The sequence below is a fragment of the Nicotiana attenuata genome, chromosome 1 (genome assembly GCF_001879085.1).
Source record: "Nicotiana attenuata strain UT chromosome 1, NIATTr2, whole genome shotgun sequence".
In the NCBI taxonomy this organism is placed as follows: domain Eukaryota; kingdom Viridiplantae; phylum Streptophyta; class Magnoliopsida; order Solanales; family Solanaceae; genus Nicotiana; species Nicotiana attenuata.
This window is the reverse complement of record NC_031989.1, coordinates 69488252-69510795: the sequence shown is the minus strand read 5'-3', so window position 1 is coordinate 69510795 and position 22544 is coordinate 69488252. Positions and strand designations below refer to the sequence as shown.

The 22544-nt window shown below is 36.2% G+C and overlaps 1 protein-coding gene across 2 annotated transcripts in view; it reads right to left on the bottom strand.

Moving 5' to 3' along the window:
* The window catches only part of LOC109241312 (nudix hydrolase 10-like), a 9240-nt gene continuing 2079 nt past the window's right edge, over nt 15384–22544 (bottom strand). The window contains exons 2-7 of one of the 2 annotated variants that reach the window (XM_019408041.1): nt 19636–19701; nt 19139–19276; nt 18495–18569; nt 18335–18398; nt 18194–18302; nt 15384–15474 (exon numbers count right to left, since the gene is read on the bottom strand). In XM_019408041.1, coding sequence (XP_019263586.1) covers nt 15384–15474; nt 18194–18302; nt 18335–18398; nt 18495–18569; nt 19139–19276; nt 19636–19701 — 543 coding nt within the window. The remainder of the gene's footprint in view (nt 15475–18193; nt 18303–18334; nt 18399–18494; nt 18570–19138; nt 19277–19635; nt 19702–22544) is intronic. The other variant, XM_019408050.1, reaches the window with a different exon arrangement.

Genomic DNA, 22544 nt, shown 5'->3' with positions numbered 1-22544 from the left:
TCCTTAGGTATCACATAGTTTTTGCCTCGTTAAAAACCTCGCCGGAAAAACCCATTTGGGATAAAACCCGATCTAAGGGAAAACGAGTGCAACGCGTGCTTTAAAACCTAAGGTCTTCGTGTATAAAGGTGTCTTCGACGTCTTCGACGTCTTCGATCAAACACTTGCAACGAGTTAGTATTAAATTCAAATGGAAAAAAGGAGAATGTCATACCTTAGCAGTAATATCGTTTGAGTAGTGATACATTCCAATTATTCGGCAATTGTTCGCCTTCCATCGTGCCAAGTTTGTAAGATCCTTTACCGACAACTCCGATGACTCGGTAAGGTCCTTCCCAATTCGGACCTACTTTCCCTTCATTCGGGTCTCGAGTATTGAGGGTGACTTTCCGTAGAACTAAGTCCCCGATTTCGAAGTGTCGAAGGTTAGTCCTTCTATTATAATATCTCTCAATTCTTTGTTTCTACGCCGCCATCCGAACAAGTGCAGTTTCTCGTTTTTCATCTAGTAGCTCGAGGCTAGTAATCATAGCCTCGTAATTTGACTCCTGCGATGTATGTCGAAATTTGGCACTAGGTTCCCTGACCTCGACCAGAATCAAGGCCTCGGCCCGTATACTAACGAGAACGGGGTTGCCCCGTGCTGGACTTCGATGTTGTTTGATATGCCCAAAGAACCTCGGGTAGAACTTCTCTCCATTTTCCTTTTGCATCGTCCAGCCTCTTTTTTAAGTATTGAATGATAGTTTTGTTTGTTGACTCGGCCTGTCCGTTCCCGATCGGGTGGTACAGTGTTGATAAGATCCTCTTTTTTTGTGTGCTTCGAGGAACTCCGTTACCTTGTTGCCGACGAATTGCTTCCCGTTGTCACATACGATTTCGGCAGGTATCCCGAATCGACACACAATGTGATCCCAGATGAAGTCAATAACTTCCTTTTCTCTGACCTTCTCGAAGACCTGTGCTTCCACCCATTTAGAAAAGTAATCAGTTATAGACAAAATGAATTTAGCTTTACCTGGGGCCGTTGGTAGAGGGCCAACGATGTCCATTCCCCATTTCATGAAAGGCCACGGGGACAGGACTGAGTGAAGTTGCTCTCCGGGATGGTGAATCGTTGGTGCAAACCATTGGCACTTATCACACTTTTTAACAAACTCCTTAGTGTCTTTTTCCATGCTATCCCAGTAATACCCTGCTCTAATAATTTTGCGAATCAAAGACTCGGCGCCAGAGTGATTCCCACAAGTACCTTCGTGGATTTCTCGTTGAACATAATCGGTGTCCCCCGACCCTAAACATACCGCCAATGGTCCATCGAACGTCCTCCTGTACAGTCCATCTTCATCTAATGTGAACCTAGCAGCCTTGGTTCGTAGGGCCCTTGACTATTTATAACCTGATGTGAGTTTTCCATTTTCCAAATATTCGATATACGTATTCCTCCAATCCCAAGTCAAACTTATAGAATTTATCTCGGCATGACCCTCTTCAACTACAGACCTTGATAATTGGACGACAGTACCCGGGACGATATCATCTTCTTCAACCGATGACCCAAAATTAGCAAGTGCATCTCCCTCACTATTTTGTTCTCAAGGCACATGATCTAGACTCCACTCCTTGAAGCGGTGCAACGTTACCTGAAGCTTGTCCAAATATCTTTGCATCCTATCCTCTCGAACTTCGAAGCTTTTATTTACTTGGTTTACGACAAACAGGGAATCGCACTTGACTTCAATGACTTCTGCCCCCAGGCTTTTAGCTAGCTCGAGACCTGCAATCATGGCCTCATGCTCGGCCTCATTATTAGTCAACCTAGAAGTTTTGATAGATTGTCTAATAGTACTACATGTCGGTGGCTTCAGAACAATGCCGAGCCCGGACCCTTTCACATTCGAGGCACCGTCCGTGAAAAGGGTCCATACCCCCGATGATGTACCCGACTTTAGCAGAAGTTCTTTCTCCACTTCGGGTACGAGGGTCGGCATAACATTGCCCACGAAGTCAGCCAAGATTAGAGACTTGATGGCCATTCGGGATTGATATTCGATATCATACTCCACCAGGTTCGACTGCCCATTTGGCCAATCGGCCTGATAGCTCGGGCTTATGTAAAACATTTCATAGAGGAAAAATGGTTAACACACATATTGGGTGACACTGGAAATATGGCTTTAGCTTTTTATAAGCGAATGCAAGTGCTAATTTTTCTATGTGAGGGTATCTGGTTTCAGCATCTCCTAAAGTCCGATTTACATAATAAATAGGGAATTGCGTACCTTGCTCTTCTCGAACTAGTAGCCTACTTACCGCTATCTCGAACACTGCCAAATATAAGTAAAACTTTTCATCTACCTTCGGAGTGTGAAGCAAAGGTGGGCTTGATAAATATCACTTCAATTCCTCTAATGCTTGCTGGCATTCCGGGGTCCATGCGAAATCCTTTTTCTTGTTGAGCAAGGAAAAGAACGTGTGGCTTCGATCGGATGACCTCAAAATGAATCGACCCAAGGCGGTTATTTGTCCTGTTAGCCTTTGCACGACTTTCACACTTTTTATAAACCGAGGAACTAGCCCGAGCCGACTCCGAAGGCATATTTTTTCGGGTTAAGCTTCATGTTGTACTTCCTCAAGATTTTGAATGTTTCCTGCAGATGAGTTAAATGGTCCTCTGTGCGCAGGGATTTAACCAACATATCGTCAATATAAACTTCCATTGATTTACCTATCTATTCCTCGAACGTTTTGTTACCTAGGGTTGGTACGTGGCTCCGGCATTTTTTAGCCCGAAGAGCATTACATTGTAACGGTATGTTCCAAACTTAGTGATAAACAAGGTCTTCTCCTGGTCCTCCAGGTTCATCTGAATTTGATTGTGCCCGGAGTAGGTATCGAGAAAGGTAAGGATCTCGTGGCCGGCCGTGGTATCGATCATACCATCGATGTTAGGCAGTGAAAAAGAGACTTTAGGGCATGCCTTGTTTAAATCCATATAATCTACGCACATTCTAAGTTTTCTCCCCTTTTTAGGGACTACAACTACGTTGGCTAACCATTCGGGGTATTTTACCTCCCGAATAGACCCTATTTTAAGAAGTTTAGTTATCTCATCCTTTATGAATACATGCTTCACCTCGGATGGGGCCTCCTTTTTTGGTTTACCAGTTTGAACCTGGGGTCGAGGCTTAGCCGGTGTGTTGTTATTTCCGGTGGGACCCCTGTCATGTCTAAATAGGACCAGGCAAAACAATCCATGTTATCGATAAGAAATTGAATGAGTTTTTTCCTGAGTTCGAGGGTTAATCCCGTTCCCAGGTATACTTTTTTCTCGGGCATGTACTCGATCAGTATGATCTGTTCCAGCTCCTCGACTGTTGACATGGTTGCATCAGACTCATCGCGAACAATGAAAGTTCAAGGAGTAAGGAGATCCTCTTCTTCTTCTTCGATTACCTGCTTCTCAGATTCGGTCGAGGCTGGCGACGGTGATTGCTATTTGGCTGTCTGCTTATCTTTGGTGCTCGACTTTTCTGAGGTCGGAGGTGCTGGTACCGGTATCACCTCGTTGACTGAAAATATTTCCTTTGCAACGTGTTGTTTCCCATAAACTATTTTCACACTATCCACTATTGGGAATTTCATCATGTGATGAAGGGTTGAAGGTAGTGCCCTCATGTTGTGGATCCATGGCCTCCCGAGTAGTGCGTTATATCTCATGTCGCCTTCAATGACATGGAATTTTGTATCTTGGATGGTCCTGGCCACGTTCACTGGTAGGATTATCTCCCCCTTCGTTGTTTCACTTGCCATGTCGAAGCCGTTTAAGACTCGAGATGCAGGTACAACTTGGTCCTGCAGCCCGAGCTGCTTTACGACCCTCGATCTGATTATGTTTGATGAACTACCCAGATCCACGAGAACACGCTGAACTTGAATTTTATTTAACAAAATAGAAATTATCAAGGCGTCATTGTGCGGTTGGGAAATGCCTTCCGCTTCCTCGTCATTGAACGATAGGATGCCCTTGGGCGTATAGCCCCGGGTTCGTTTTTCTCTGGTAATTGACACCTTGGTACGTTTGAATACAGGCCCCTGTGGAACATCGACACCGCCAACGATCATATGAATTACATGTTTCGGTTCTTCCTGCTCATTCTTTTTGTTGGCGTCTCTTTCCCTGAAGTGGTTTTTAGCTCGATCATTGAGAAATTCTCGAAGGTGATCCTCGTTGAACAATCGAGCTACCTCTTCCCTCAGCTGCCTGCAGTCTTCGGTCCTATGGCCATGTGTGCCATGATATTTACACATCAAGTTTGGATTTCTTTGAGAAGGATCGGTTTGTATAGGCCTAGGCCATCTTGTGTCTTTGATCCTTTCACTAGATGATACGATCCCCGATGCATCAACACTAAAATTATAATCCGATAATCGAGGTGCTTTCGCGGGATCGGTGTAACCTTTCTTACTCATAAGTCCCCGAGAGCTTTGACCTCGATCATTTCTTCGATCGTTCCGAGGAGAGTTACGCCCCGAGCCGTTGTTTCTTCGATCGACATATGGCTGATACCTTTCCTTGTTTAATCTTGGTTCCCTGTCTGTATCCCTCGGGCCTTAACTGCCAATCTATTAGGATGAACTGAACCCGAGGGGGCTCCCAACTGGTCGTCCTCGACCCTGATCTTTGATTGGTAATGATTATGTACGTCTGACCAAGTCACAGCTGGGTACTCGATCAGATTTTGCTTCAACTGTCGTGATGCGATCAAACTCCGCTCATTCAACCCCTGCATAAAAGCTTGCACTGCCCAATCATCCGAGACCGGTGGTAATTCCACTCGCTCCATTTGAAATCGGGATACGAACTCCCTTAGCATCTCATCATTCCTCTGTCTTATCTTTAAAACGTCCGATTTCCTTCTCGCAATCTTTATGGCCCTGGCATGCGCTTTCGCGAAGGCGTCTGCTAACATAGCAAACGAATCGATTGAATTCGGTGGCAAGTTGTGATACCGAATCATGGCTCCCTTTGACAAAGTTCCCCAATTTTTTTCAACAATACTGGCTCGATCTCATCATCGTTTAAGTCGTTTCCTTTAATCCCGCAAGTGTACGAGGTAATGTGTTCATTAGGATCGGTTGTCCCATTATATTTAGGTATATCGGGCATGCAAAACTTTTTAGGAATGGGCTTCGAAGCCGCACTCGGAGGGAATGGCTTTTGTATGAATTTTTTGGCATCCAAACCTTTCAAGACTGGGGTGCCCCCGGTATTTGATCAACACGGGAGTTATAAGTCTCCACTTTTTAGTCATTATCCTCAATCTTTTTCTCCCCGAACTCGATTCTCTTGGTGAGTTCCTCGAGCATCCTCATAATCGTGGGGTCAGTCCCCAAGCCATTACCGTTTGATCTTTCTGGCATCGGCTCAGCACGTCGAGTGTTTTCTAGTTCAACTATGCTTGGAGTTTGGTGCTGACTTTGAAGCTGAGAGATAGCAACCTACTGAGCTTGAAGAATCTCGAATATTACTTGGAGGCTGACTCCCCCATCTCCTATACCCTGTATTCCTTGGCCACCAAATCAGGATTCCCTAAGTACACTTCCTTCAGGGTTTGCGCCTAAATCCGCATTCAAAGCAATGTGTGAACTGACATCAACTAGTTCCACATTTGGCACTTCCCCAGGGTTAATCGGTGGTACACCGACTCCTATATTATTGTTTTTCCCTTGGAATCCAAGACCATCGTCGCTGTGTACGGATGCATTTTGCGAGTTTGACATGTTTTAACCTGAGAACAAAAATTCTTGACAAGAACAAGTGTGAAAATAACATGTGTTATCAGAATCAGTACTGAAACAACCACTATTATCTTTAGCTCCACGGTGGGCGCCAAACTGTTTACCTCAAAAATACGAGTAACAATTAAACTTGTTTGTGGTTTTAAAGATATGTGATTTAGTTCAATACTAATTAATAACCAAGAAGTATAACGTGCAAATGAAAGAAGTAAATAAAATCAAACCAGTGTACAAGCCAGTCTCGACCTCGAGCTAAGGCGGCCTCGAGGTAGGTCAAGAACAATAAAGTAAGAACAACAAAGCTAAAGGACAATTCTGATGAAATATGAGCAAGAAAGTAAGAGAGTATATTCTTTGCTAATGATTGATGATCGTTACAAATGATTGGGGTCCCCTTTATATAATATGGGAACCCTAAATAAGGTACATTTCTATTTACAACAAAGAATCTTATTGGGACAGTTGTATAACCGCCTAGTATGGATTCGTACTAACTCGTACGAATCTATTCCGGAATTTACGCCATGATCTTGGAGACGTGGCGAGAATCTTGCTCTTTCTGTTACAAACCCATAACGGCTCTATCTCGGGGTTGGTCATAATCGGCTTCGGTACTCATCGTGCACTTCGATCTTCGAGCCTTATGTTCTGCCCTCGTACTTGAACCCGGTCCATACTGATTTTATCCCTCAATGCAAGACCTATGTTCCTCGATGTGAGCCCTCGAGCCCATAAAATTGGGGATACATGATTTTACCGTATACAGATATTTACGTTGGTGATGACTTTGGAACAAACAAGACAAACTTTATATTACTTGCTCACGTTGTATCTGTTGGGCACATGACAATGTTGTCCAGCCAAAGGCCCAATGGACTAATCCTATTCTCTTTTGGTTTTCATTCCTATTTGGAATTGGATTCGCTTTTTATTCCTATTTAGAGTTGGTTTTGGCTTTAAGAGAAAGCATCACTCATGATCTATAAATAGGACAACCTTGGAGAATTATTCTACGCTCATTTGATAAAAGTCTTTGAAAGACTTAAGCACATAAGAGTGATTTTTGAGAGAGCTTTCATCAAGAGAGAAGAGAGAAGAAAAGTATTTGTTTTGCTGCAGATTTTTATTCCGACCAGCCAACTTCAAATCACGTTTTCTCATTCGTTAACCGTTGGATCGGGCTTAAATTTTGATTGAGTGTTCGTAACATCTTGATTTTGCATTTGAACGGTGAAAATCGGATTTAGAGGGTCATAGCATCTGATTTCGAGCCTCAAATAGAAGCTTCATTTTTGTGGATTCTCCTCTTTCTTCGATTGATTACACAACTAGAAAATAGTGCATTTTCGTCCACTATTTCCGACTGAAATCGGTCGAAAATTGATAAATTCCAACCGATTTTAATTGGTCGGGAAAAAAATGGTCGCAAACGTGTACCGACCGAAATCGGTCGACCGAAGTCGGTCGACCGAAGTCGGTTGGAAACTTCAAAGCGTTGACTGGATGTCAAACTTTAATTTCCGACCGAAATCGGTCAGAAACTATTAAATATTGTTTTTTAATTTTCAAATTTCCGACCAAAATCGGTCGGAATTTAAAAATATAATTTTATTTAAATAAATAATTATTTATAAATTGTTAATTTATTTAAAAAATATATATAAATTCATAATTTCCGATCGAATTTAGTTGGAAATTATGAATTTGTGGCAAAAAAAACTAATTTGCCACAAAATAATACTAGCAATTTATAAATGCTGCAATACCTATTTTAAAATTTAAATTTTAGGACTCAAAATAATTTTATTAAATAATTCATACAACAAAAAACAAATTCGATTAAAATATCTATTGTATTTTTGTAACGTACATTACAAATCAAATTCATATCAAACTAAACTTTACAAACACGTACTATATGATAACTTTAATATTAGACAATTTAGAGTAGTTCGTTAACAAATAAATATACAAAAAATAAAAAAAAAGGAAATTCTGCTACTCTTCATTCTTCTTCTCTCCTTTATTTTGCTTGTTCCTATTCTGCAAAAAAACAACCACAATTGGTCAATAACATCATTTTCAGTCAATCGCTTAACAAATAATGTGAGAATAATTGAAAGAAACAAAATCATATCTTACCTTACCCATTGTGTTCAAAATCACTCCGATTGAAAATCAATTTGGAAACAGATACTTAAGAAAACTCAAATCTAGTACATAACTACATTTTGAGTACTCGACTGTATATGTGTTAGTGTGTGTGTGAAGGAAAAAGAGCAGAAAGGAGGGAGAAAGTTTGTTGTGTAGCACAATATAATTTGCTGAAATTGTGAAGTTAGAAAGTAAAACAAAGCAAAACAAAAATTGAATAGATATAATGGGGTCAGAGCAGAATAGATTTTCAGATCTACTTTCTCTCTGTATATGTGTTAGTGTATGTGTGTGTGGATTAAAATTTGTGTATCTATTCTGCTGTAAAATGAAGAGAGAAGAAAAAAAAGAAGGGGGGGATTGAGAGAGAAGGGTGACGGCGCTCGGTCTTAAGGGGGGGGGGGGAGATCTGATTGTGTTCGCTAGGGTTTGGGAAGGTGAGGTTTGAAAGAGAAGGGGTGCTGGACCGAGTATGGGAGTGGGTCTGAGGAATTTTAAGGCCATTGGGCCGTTACATCGGGCCCAATCTGCTTTAAAGTCCAAACAAACAGCCCTCCCCCTCCCCCCTCCTCTTTTGTTGTTCTTTCTTTTCTTTCATTTTTAAATTCTAATTTGAATAAATTAAAATCCTAAATTAATTCTTAAACTAAATCTAATTTTAAACCTACTTACCTATTTTCTAACATTTAATAATTAAAAATCCTAACACTAATGGAAGGAAATTATTAATTTGAAACCAAAATGTAAAAATGTAAAATGACTTATATATATATATAATATAGTATAATATATATACTAAATGTATAGTATATAAGCTATAGTCGATATAACATTAGCTATATTAAGATGTGTGTGTGTGTGTGTGTGTATAATATATATCTACTTAGTGTCTACTTTAAGGATACAACTAATACGTATCTACTTTTTGTAATTATCAATTTGTAACCAAATTAATCGCTAACATTTCTTACTGATATCGCTAATACACTTCTGCTTAGTGTAATTTTCAGGTATAAGCTAATCGATTAATAATAGTTCTTAAGACTACTACTAATAAACTTTTAGTTAATCAGTGTATTTACTAATAGATAGCCTAATCAATTATTAATATTACTTAAGCATACCACTAATTATATGCATTTGTTTTATGTAATTATCAATTTATAAGCTAATCAATCGCTAAAATTTCTTACTAATATTACTAATACACTCATACTTAGTGTAATTCTTAATGCATAAGCTATTGAATCAGTATTACTTTTTGAGACTATACTATTATATATTTAATTAGTATAATTATCAATGTATAGACTAATGAATCACTCGCGTTACTTCAAGATACCACTAATATTACTTAACGGTACCACTAATAAACCTCCACTTACTTTAGTTATCAAATTAAAGATAAACAATCACAAATATTTTTCACAAATATCATTAATACACTTCCATTTAGTGTATAATTATCAATCTATCGGCTAATCAATCACTAACGTTACTTATATAAGGATACCACTAGTTCACTAATTGTTAACCTTACTTAAGGACACCATTAATACACTTCTACTTACAATAATTATCAACTTATAAGATAAACCATCAGTAATATTTCTTACGGAAACGACTAATACACTTCTTCTTAGTGTGTAATTATTAATGTATAGGTTAATCTATGTAGTTAAAGATACTACAAATTCATTTTTTTTTGGTGTAATTATAAATTACTAAGCTAATTACCACTAATATATTTTTAAGTAGTGTATTACCTCCACTTACTATAAATTTTAATAAATAGGCTAATCAACCACTAAGATAATTAAGTAAATACTTAAAAATATATTACTTAAGCATAGTATATATATATCAATAAAAGCTATACACACACACACACACACACACACACACACACACATATATATATATATATATATATATATATATATATATATATATATAAGTTTTAAATATAGTTTATTTAAAACCTCTTTATTATTTACACACACAAATCTTATTAATATATATTTTAATTTGTATAAAAGCGTTTTTCCGACCGAATTTGGTCGGAAATATTGAATTATAATCATTTTGATTGGTTAATTAAATATATATAATTTTTGTCTTGGGCGGGAAACAAAAAATTCAATCTTTCCGACCAAATTCGGTTGGAAATTTGGAAATTTTTTAACAAATAATTATTTTTGTGCATTATATAGGAGGATGACCAAATATTTGACAAATTTCCAACCAAGTTCGATAAAAAATTTGGTAAATTTTTAATAAATAATTATTTTTGTACATTATATACAAGGGGGGCGGAATAGTTGACCAATTTACCAATTTCCGACCGAATTCGGTCGGAAATTTGGTAAATTCTTAATAAATAATTATTTTTGTACATATGACAAAATAGTTGACCAATTTCCGACCGAATTCGGTGGGATTTTTTTTTTGCTCCAAATACTGTTATTTCCGACCGATTTCGGTCGGAAAGCCTTGGACGGAAATCGCCTGATTTTTAGTAGTGTAATTAGTTGTTGCTTTCATTGCTATTGTTGCTCTGTGTTTGGCACTTGTTGTGTAGCCAATTTGGAGAACTTTTGTAACCCTCTTATTGTTATAGTGGAGTTTTTTGGATCTTTGTGATCCCGTAGTTTTTACCTTTGATTTGAAGGATTTTCTACGTTAAAATTTGATGTTCTTTATCTTTTTTATTTTCGGATTTGCCTCTTTCTCGACATAACATTATCTTCAATCTTGCCTTATGAAAAGAGGCAAACGATGCATGTTAAAGGTTTTTCCTTAAAGCTAATTAGTTATGTTCCAAATCGTTGATAATAATCTAGCGTATACAGGAATTTATCTCTATCGTGCACCATGTGGGATTATTCTCTACGCGTAATAAGATTGAGTCACAATCAAGCATTCATGTCAGCCCCTTTAATTGAGATTGAATGTCTCGTTAAAATTTATTCGCATCTAGTGTTTATATTACATCATATCCCTTCGTTTCAAATTAGATGAGGTACTTTTCTTTTTAGTCCGTTTCAAAATAAATGTCACATTTTTAAATTTGGAAATAATTCAACTTTAATCTCTTCATTTACCCATTTTACGAGAAGCTTTATAACCACACAAATGTCATGGCCCCACAAATTTTTTAAGCTTTTAACACCACGCGTTTTAAAAGTCTTCTTCTTTTTCTTAAACTCCGTGCCAAGTCAAACTACCTCATCTAAATTGAAACGGAGGGAGTACTAAATTATCATGGTTAAGTCATGAATTTAGACGAAATTATGTACTTTTTAAATATGATTTAGCAAAAGAAGTGTATGTAAAGATATATATCATATATTTATTGAATTAGTATAAACACCGAGTGGTGGCAAATTTTTACAGAAGGCCTATGGAGTTCGAAAATATATGTCGAAAATCAAGCACTTTCTAGCTAGTAGTGAGTAAGTACACTAGAACAAGTGTCTTGCAAGCGTAAATTCGGTGAGACTCCTATACGAAATGAAGGTGGCTAAAAGATAAAGCAAGTAAATTGAAAGAATACATTCTTCATAGTACGTTTAATTTATTGGATATTCTAGAGAATAAAGATGCTTACTATAAAAAATAGATTTAAATACAGTTTATTGCATAGAAGAGGCAATTGAAACAATTACCTCAAAGAATAATTAGCGAATTAGTTGAATAGAACTACAGAAGAATTCATGTAGCACTAATTATTGTTATCCCCCAGTGGTAAATTAATTAAATTGCAGAACTTCCTAGGTCGAGACCATCCTTACTGAAATAGAGGAAAGTCATATGATCATCAAAAACTGATGATGTTATTGGCAAAGGAGTGAATCCTTTGTAATCTCCTTCTGCCTTTGCTAAGCATAGATCTTTGATGTACTTGAATAGACAATCTAATTTCTGAATACAAGGCTGAGCGGCATACTCTCCAAATGGCATCCACTGCTGTGACGACCCGAAGGGGTCATCACCTGTTTTTCTCATTCATTTTCGCACTTCCGAGGCCTTGAAAACCTCATTTTAGTCACCTCGATTTGCGCGTGCAGTCCGGACGTGTAGCCGGAAAGCTTAAATATGAATTCTATGTGAAAATTGATGAATTTTGATATTAATATGATTAAAGTTGACTTTGGTCAACATTTTGGGCAAACGGACCCGGACCCGTGATTGGACGATCCCGGAGGGCCCGTAGAAAAATATGAGACTCGGGCATATGTTCGGAGTCGAATTCCGAGGTCTAGAGCCCGAGAAAGAAATTTTTCTGTGAAATTGCTTTTCTGAAATTTATTAAGGGAACTGGAAATGAAATTTGATCAAAAGACTGTGGTATCGGGCCCGTATTTTTGGTTCCGGCGCCCGGTACAAGTCTTATATATGGTTTAAACGCTTTCTGTAAAGTTTGGTTGAAATCGGACGTCGTTTGACGTGTTTCGGACTTAAAATGGAAGAAAAATTGATGTTTTATGAAAATTGGGAAGAATTCATGAGTTTTGAGGCTTGATCCGTTGTTTTGATGTATTTTGGCGATTTGATCGCACAGGTAAGTCCGTAGGGTGTTTTTGGAGTTATGTGTATGTTCGGTTTGGAGCCCCGAGGGCTCGGGTGAGTTTTGAGTAGGCCCCGGGAGGTCTTAGACTTAGAAATAGCAGATGTTGCAGGTTCAGGGAGTTGCAGGCTCCAGCGCGCCCGCGGTCGCCTTAGCGCGGTCCGCGGTGCGTGCTGCGCGGACGCGGTCGCCTTAGTGCGGTCCGCGGTGGAAGCTGCGCGGCCGCGGTCGTCCATGCGCGGTCCGCGTAGCTAACTTCAGAGAGCCAGCATTTCCCAGGTCTACCAGCGCGGCCGCGTTCCCCTTTGTGCGGTCCGCGCTGGAGAGTTCAGAGAGTGGTATTTGTACAGTTCTTCAGCGCGGCCGCGGTCCATTTTTGCGCGGTCCGCACTGGGTCTTCAGAGGGTATATAAGGTCGGGAATTTCAGTCATTTTTCACCTTTTCAAAACCCAAGACATAAGAGGCGATTTTCCAAACGATTCTTCTTCTCCAAAACGATTGGTAAGTGATTTCTAACTCATTTTCTTTACTCCTTAACATCTTTAAACATAATTTCAACTTCAAAACAAAGATTTTAATGGGGAAATTTAGGAATTCTGGGTAGAACCTAGGTTTTCTAAAATTGGGGGTTTTGGACCTCAATTCGAGGTCCGATTCCAAAATAAATTATATATCTGAGTTCATGAGGGAATGGGTAATCGGGTTTCGGTTCGAACCTCGGGTTTTGACCATGTGGGCCCGGGGGAATTTTTGACCTTTGGGGTAAATGGATGCAAAAGCTATAATTAGACATTGGGTTCGATTTGTTTAGCACATATTGATAACGTGAAGTCATTATTGCGTAGATTTGGTAGAGTTGGAGCCGAATTCGAGAGGGAAAGCGGTTGTTGAGGATTTAATTGGCTGTGGAGTTGAGGTAAGTGTTTGGTTTAACCCTAGCTTGAGTGAATAGGAGTTGAGTCTTGTTTGCTATTTGCTAATTGATCGAGTATGATGTATAGGCATGGTGACGAGTATCTATACATTGGTATGACCGTGAGTCCTTATAGGGTGATTATCATGATTTTTTTGTGGATTCCATGTTAATTGAGGACTTCTATATATTGTAAAGAACATGTGAAAAATATTATGATCATTTGATTTTCGTGGTGTATTGGCTTGGTTGTAATACGAATTAAAAAGGTATCTGAGATTATAAGATTCTTGGGAGCATTGGCTCAAGTGATATAGTGAGATGTGAAGTAAGAAATGAAAGAAAGCTAGTGAGTTATTGGTTATTCCCTTGCCGGGATGTTTTGCTGTTTGGTAGACTTTTCTCCCTTGCCGGGATATTTAAATTGTTGTTATTGTTCCCTTGCCGGGATTCCTATTTTGTTTGTCTATTCCCTCGCCCCATTGTTTGTGATTGTTGTTTGGGTGAGGACGAGTGATAAAGCACGAAGGGTGATGCCGTGCACGATTGTGATATGAATACTAATGCACGAAGGAACATTCCGTGCCATGATATGATTACTAATGCACGAAGGAACATTCCGTGCCATGATATGAGTGTTTATGCACGAAGGATCATTCCGTGCCATCATTTTGTGAGGTAAAGCACGAAGGGTGATGCCTTGCACTTTATATGATTGTTTGGGTGAGAATGAGAGTAAAAGCACGAAGGATGGTGTCGTGCAACTGTTGATTTCCTACTCTCGTTGCTATTGTAATTGTAATGTTTCATTCCTTATATTAATTTTATACCTGAACTGTTACAGCCCCTACAGCATGCTCCCCTCCCCCTTGACTGGTTAATTTCTGTATACCTTTATATTGCATACATATATATTGAACTGCACAGGTTTGTTTGGTAGTCCGGTCTAGCCTCGTCACTACTTCGCCGGGGTTAGGCCAGGCACTTACCAGCACATGGGGTCGGTTGTGCTGATGCTACACTCTGTGCATCTTTTTGCACAGATCACGGTGCCGGAGCAACTTTTGGACAGCAATAGTAGATTTGGGAGCTGACTTCAGTCCAGAGACACCAAGGTAGCCTTGCTGACGTCCGCAGGCCCGGAGTTTCTTCTATCTTTACTTTAGTTTGTTATCCTTTGTACCGGAACAAACAAAATTATGTTTTTATTCAGACATTGTATTTAGCATTCTCTAGACATTCGTGAGTTTGTGACTCCAGTTCTTGGGTAGAGTTGTATTGAACTTCCGCATTGCTTTCAGTTTACTTATATTTAAGACTTCCGCTTTTCTATTAAATGTTTCGTTGTTTCAATAATGTCGAGGTTTGTTAAAAGAGGTAATAAATAATTGGCTTGCCTAGCTCCTAATAGTAGGCGCCATCACGACTCCCGAGGGTGGGAAATCCGGGTCGTGACAACTGCAAGGATTATTATAGGACTTGAGAATATATATATATATATATATATATATATATATATATATATTATAGTATTCTCAAGTCCTATAATATATATATATATATAAAACTTTAAGTTATATATACTATTAATGTAAAATAACAAAACTTACCTGTACCGGGTGTTTACACCAAACCAATAGATATATGACATGTGTCTTGCATATGGACTTCAATCATTTAATCATGGTAAATTACATGCATTGTCATCTAATTAAATTAATTAACCATAGTGGGTTAACATAGTTTGGTGTAAACACCCGATGTGGGCAAATATAGTTTGTTTTGTAATAACAGGTTATTTACTATTTTTATAATGTTACCAAATAATGAATATCATTAAAATTTTAATTGTTATGTCCTAATTTTGTAAATATTTTTACACTTTCAGTATATTGAGCTCAAACTCAGAAATAAAATAGACATACCTGGGCTGCCTCAATTTCTCAGTCTTGCTTTTGGATGTCAAAAGATAAAGGGCGCATCATGCAAATGAAGAACAGCTCTGACTTGTCAAAGAATGACTTGTGTATTTGCCTGCCCATGAGAAAATTACATTACTGAACAAATCAATGTATTATATACATTGGCAACATTTCTAGGTTTTGAACCGTGAAGAATTCGTAGCATAAGTTGTTCTAGAAAATACAAAGAAATTGCTTACTGATTATTAAGTTATACTAGTTTTAGTGTACGTGCGTTGCACGTGTTCTTCGCGCCAATTAATAAAAATTAAATACAAGAAGAACAAATTATTGATAAATAGCACCTGATACTAACATAAATGTCACATTTGTATTAGATATAGTTGAAGGTTCATCAAGGGATGTCGCACAACACTATCCGGAAGATCGTTCAATCGCTAATTAGTTAAATTACAACTAATTTATAAAATAACAATATTATGTACCTTAAAATCTAGAGTAGTTTTAATTTCTATTAACATACTCCTTTGTCCTAATACTCTAGCTCTTTCATTTCGGAAGTGTCATTGATTGGAACAAATTTTTAAAAATCTTAGAAGGAGGTTTAATATTTTTCTTTTGACAGCATATAAGAAAATAATAAAATATTTTATTAATTCAAAGTTACCTATACCAATTGTAACCATACAGTATGCGATGAACTTCATTAACTAATTATAAGAAGCCAAACAATTAATACAAATTTACTAACAAAAGGACTTCTAAACCTAAAATAATACAAAACATTAGAAACTTTACCTAATGTTGAATTTTTAATGTTTTTTTAAGCTTGTATAGTTATGACCCCCTCCCCCCTCCCCTCCCCCCACAAAAAAATCTTTTCTTTCTTTTTGTTTTTCTTTTTTTTTCCTCTTTGCAATTTCTGTTATAGCCTTCTATAAAATCTTCAACGGCCAAAGAGTGTGTTATTTTTAGAATTGTGTAGTTATGTAAATGTGTTTTTTTTTATGTATTCATATTTAGAGTGAAATAACAAAAATTAGAGTTTTTCTACCCTAATTTGGTGTTCGAGCCTCGAGCCGGCTCAGACTCTTTCCCCAAATATCGTGGAACAAACTAAGTTCATATAATTAGCAAAAAAAAAAAGAGAGCACTATGTGATTGAATCATAAAGAACACTTGACCTTACTGGAAGCTAATTAAGAATATCTTTGTTCATTAGATGAAATTGAATACCTCAGTTTACCTGTAAAACTCTTTCAGATTAAATCAAACCTTGCCGGATTTCACATTCATGGCACAAAGGAGTACCTAGAAACCCTCCAACATGTGACCAAAAAAAACCCTCCAACTAAGAACTTGTGAATTATAATTGATAATTTCTATCAAACACAGAACTTGAAAGACTTAATAAAGAAAATATTTCAATACAATGTAACCAACAAAAAAATAAATCAAAAACTTACTCAATTATGTAATTCAAAATTAAAAGATTTGGGTTTTTCATCAATCATATTATGGTTACATGGGATTATGAGACTTAAATTACTAACAAAACAAATAAAGAAAGCAAGCAAAATAAAAAAATCACTACGAATAAGGCTTGAATCACAACCAAAACAAAAGGCAAAACAAAGTAGAAAAGAAACGACAACTAACCAAACCTACCAGACTTGAGTAAAAACCAATGTTTTAATCATTAAAACGTATAACTTAAATACAAGTTTAATGGTGATCAAATTACAAAATAGTTTTCCTTTTCAACGTGATCTTTTAAGATTTTATTGTTAGTATAATAGGTAAAATCTTAATTAATTGATTTTAAAGCTTTAAATGTTAGTACTTTTTACATAGTTCAAATAAGGAAAAATATATTAAATAAAATTTTAGTTGATTTAAAGTGCTAAATATTAGGAATATAATTAAATGACTGCTTTATCCAATATAAACTCTATTTTAAAAGGGTAAAAAAAGCGAACGACATTTCGCTAAGTGCCTTCGTGCTTTTAATATAATATATAGATAATTTCAAAAAATTATTGGCATATTAATATGAATAAATTAGTCAAAGTACTCCTTACATTATAATATTTTGCTTAAAGGGTGTGTAAACGCCTATCCTATCTATTACTCCCCGAGTCCCAAAAAGGATGATACTTTTCGAATTTCGAGAGTCAAACTTTTTAAATTTGATCATGAATTCGGACATAAAATCTTTAAGTTTCTTTAAAATAAAATTTATATATACTATAAGTCACAATAATTAACATATTAAGAATATTTATAAAGTATGTGAAAAAGTCGTAGTCAGAGACAAACTAGTTTGATCGTCGAAATGTAAAATTTATCATACTTTTTGGGACGGATGGAGTAGTAAATGAGAACAGTAGAAGTACAATCAGGGGTGGAGCTAGAGCATGCCTTACGAGTTCGGACGAACCCGGTAACTTTGGTTCAAACCCTGTATTTATCCTAAAAAATTCATTGAATATATACAACTTATTAATTTAGAATCCAATAACTTAAAAGAACTAGAATACCAAACACATAAGCTTTAAATCTTGGCTCCGCCTCTAAGTACAATAAGCAAGAACCCCGACCAATTAAGTGTTGATTATTTTGACCTTTTGAGAATAAAACTTCAATAGTTGATTATCATGAGTCTGTAATATTCTTTTTAACTTTTTTTTCTTTCTAAAACATGAAAAGTTAGGTCTTGGCCACGATACATTTTCTCCTTCTCGAAAAAGTACTCTCTCTGGTGCGTAACCAACTACTACTATATAATTATTGCTCAAACAATATAAAAGAAAATGGCAAAAGGTTCCTACCTAAACGCAAGCACTTCCAGAAATTCTGTATCAATCTGCAATAAAAAAACAAGGTAAATGCATGCCAGAGAAAAAATTAATAGCAGCGACGTAACAACAGAAAATTTATGTTAGTATATGAATTTACGTAGAATTGAGTATTCTGTAAACTTACTCCAGTTTCTTCTTTTACCTCCCTTATTGCACCTTCAAATATATTCTCACCCTGTAGAGGAAAACGTGGCTCAACATAGATACGGTGTAAAGTAAAGGTATATGTAACATGTGTTCCTTTAGCAGATGGGTTAATTAATGAGCATACCTCGTCAACAGCACCAGTAGGGATTTTCCATACACCACTTCCCTTTAAACCGATATTTTCTTGTACAACAAGCAACTGAAAGCATCAATATTTTGCAAATTTTAGATAATTGGAAGATGGTGACAATCTAAATAGTTACCATCAAGATGCTCTCAAGCATATATATATAGCTGTCCATAGCTAGCTATAGACACATATTTTAATAGCCAAAACTCTTTAACTTTAACTTTTCCTTTTATGCTTAATGACATTCTCTTATAGTATATATACTACGTTTAAGACCACAATGTTATCCTTACCCTAACAAATATTCGATTATCTAGAGAATTTGTTTATTTATGCTGAGACCAGAAACAGATGTAGCCTTATATTACTGACTCAATTGAACCCAATAATTTTGACACGGAGCAAAAATATATAATATGATTTAATTTTATAAATATCAAATTCTGAACAATCATTTCAAAGGAACAACCGATTCAATCGTAAGAACTTAAATGTTGGAACCCATCGATCATATATAAAAAGATCTGGATCCGCCTACCATGAGACAATAATGTTATATACTGGAGTACTACTTTAAAGCAACTGAATCATGCAATCAAGGAATATAATGTTAAATTCATGCAGCAGTTTTGAATTACCTCTCTTTTGTGATTCAAGACAATAGCACCAATGCTGACTCTGTGTGAGGCATTTGCAGGGATGGTACTCTCAGTATCAGCAATCCAATGCACAAGCATGAGGTAATGAGGTTCTGCATGATGGTACCAAAACCCTTCCTGTTCTCAATGTCACACACCTATATATTTCAGTCTCATGCCATAGCTAATATGGTTCATTTTTCTCAACTCAACAAATGATATCCGAGGCAATTACCGTAGTAATTACTTCTAGTACTAGTTTCTAAAGTGTATGAAATTCAAAGTTGTCAAGTAGTTTCGCATAAATTCTTCCGTTTCATTTTTTTATGGCGGTGTTCGATTATTAGATATGGAATTTAAAAAATAAAAAAGACTTTTCGCCAAATACTAATAGTATATTTAAAAAATTTATACTATGATATATTTTTATGACTATTAGATCTTGTCATTAAGAGAAATGAAAAGTTTAATGTTAGAGAGCTTCCAGGAATTATAACCTTTACTGCAATTTCAATAAGATTTGCAAGCTCAATAGGAAATTTAATCCACAGACCCTTCTTTACCTGAAAAATAAATACTATATTAACATATGTAAAACAAGAATAGGGAAGTGCAAAAAAAAGAAGTCAAAAACTTGTAACATGTTATAAATAATTATCTAATGGTGGATGTCCATAACTCCTAAAAGAAGTAATACCCACTACTCTTCTCCATTATCTCCATAACTCCCACTACTCCAATATTTATATGGAGTTATAGTTGTAACTCTCATACCTCCATAACCTCCCCATGATCTTACTCCATGATCTCAAATGTTTAGTGTCTTGTTTATGGTATTCTTTTGTATACCTCTATGTAATCCTATAAATAGAGGATTTTGGCATCACATTGTATATACTTGAAACACTTGAATACATGGAAAAAAAAAGAATCTCTTCTCTCTTGCTCCCTACATTCTTGTCTATTTTCTTGTTTTATATTATTATTTTGAGCTAAGTTTCGTAACACGTTATTAGCACGAATTGCTAATATTAATTCTTCTTATATTTTCTATAAGAGATGAAAGCCTTTCATGGGAGCTACAACCTTAAATCAATTTGGTTGAGCTTGTGAAAATCTGGGCATTTCGTTACCATATTAATGTTGTGTTTGCTTCTGTTATACAAGGAGTATCATTTTTCAGTTGCCATGAATTCTGCAATTAACTTACATTAATATCTAAGACTTGGTTTAATTTGTGTTACTTAACAATTTAGTTTCATTTGTGCAGATGTATACATATGGAGTACCTGCTTTAGAGTGAGAAACAAGAGCGTATTACGATGCCTTGACATCATCTCCCATATGTACTGCTCCGACAGTTTGCAAGCCAAGATTATGGAACTGTTAACTATTGAGGAGGTTTCTAATTTATCTTAAAAAATATGAATTTAAATTTATGTTGTGGTCAAAATAAATTTTGTATAACTAAGATAGTTTTATTCCCTTTATGTTTGATCATGTGGTTGTTCGTGAAAAAGATCAATGTGAACTTTCATTAAAGTTCGGGCAAAAATAACTAATTATTATAAAGTAGTATATCATGAAAGGCTCAAGGGTGAGTCCACTTAGACTTATTATGACATTGTATAAGGGTAAGACATCGGGTTTGAGTCCTGGTGCTCTATGATGATAAGAGTTAGATTTGAGTCCTAACTCATTATGGCCTAACATGCCTTTATATGGGTAAGGCATTGGGTTTGAGTCCCAATGCACAATATTGATGATATAATGATGACTAAAGAAAAATATTGTATTTTTCATGAAAAAGCATGAAGTTTGTCCCACTTGATTTGCTCCATTCTTGAAGTGAATGTGATAACGGTGCATAGTAAGTCTAAATGAAGACAAGTGGTTGACCAATAAACGTGGGCATGCCAAAGATCAAATAATAATAGTCATCATTATGGTAATTGTAAAATGAGAACAATAAGGGTTCTCAAAATAGTCTTTCAAAATGTGAAGGCAATGTTTACCATCAAATTGATGTGGAAAAATAATAAAGCACGTCGCTGATTATGGTCCATTCCTTGAAGAGAATGTGACTTGTGATAAGCATTAATCTTTGTGCATTTGTGGTGCACAATTTAAATCATATAGTACATTCCATATTTCTAATGAAAATATTTTGGTTCCGTGACCCTGAACCAATTGCTAATGCGGGGATAATGGTATCATAACTTGTTGGCTAGATGCGTACAAGTGCTTTGTATATTAAATTAATACACCTCATACCAAATTTCTATTGTGAGTTGTTCTCATAAAACCAATGGTTTAGCTATAATGGAGGCATAAAATTTTCTTGCTAAACCAACTTGGATTTAAACAGCACTAGAAGATAAATTATCATAATATATATTCTGAACTGTGCTCTATAATTTTGAGCAAAACAACCTTGCAAAAACCAAAGTGCAAGTGATAACAAACGGCACATGTGACCATACAATAGATGCATCTATTAAAATCATATTAATAGTAATATCCACATGGCATCGTGACGGCCCATAAATATATTCAAACCTTTTATTCGTATCCAAAAATCAGAGAATTCAATCCCAAACCTTAGCTCGTATATCATGAGAATAAGCAGAAACAAAGAGATATTCTTGAAAAATCTTCTATTTCTTTCAATATATGCCAATGTGAATTCTCAATCAATTTTTTCGCATCATTAATTGAACCGGTATGGCCAACCGGTCATGCCACTTAATATTTATTTTCTGTAAACCTCTAGTTTACTTTGTAGCATGTGATTCTGTCATCATGCTTATACTCGTTGTAGTACAAATAGAAGAAAAGTCGGTTAACCTTCCATATACCACGGTATTTATAGTAATATGAAGCATAATCAATCTTCCTTTTCATTTTATAGTTCCAATATGCCAACCACTTTGGATAATATATTTTGAAACTCAAAAGTTCCTTTTTGAGATTACTACCCACCAAATTGCCATGAATAATTTATTTTATTCGGGTAGTAACAAAAAATTCGCTCATTTCGGAGCTCTCAATATTTGCACTACAAGATCTCTTTATAACACCATCCAAGTGCGTTGAATTTTCCTCCACAGAGAAAATTATCTTATCATAACATTGCCATTGGTCAAAATCATCATAAGCAAAATCTTTTCTTGCTTTAATTTGCTCTTTAATGAAGCATTTATAATGCATTGAAATATTTTTGGCTTACCATATGTACACGACCATGACATATTCGTGTAAACCACATAGTAATGTTTATGATCTTTCTTTCTTCTCAACATCCTGTAGAGGTGAATTGTTAGTATCAATCATGAATTGCAGTCTTTATTCATTACTGTTTATCACATATTTCTACATTCACCTTATGAATTGGGTCTGCATTCTC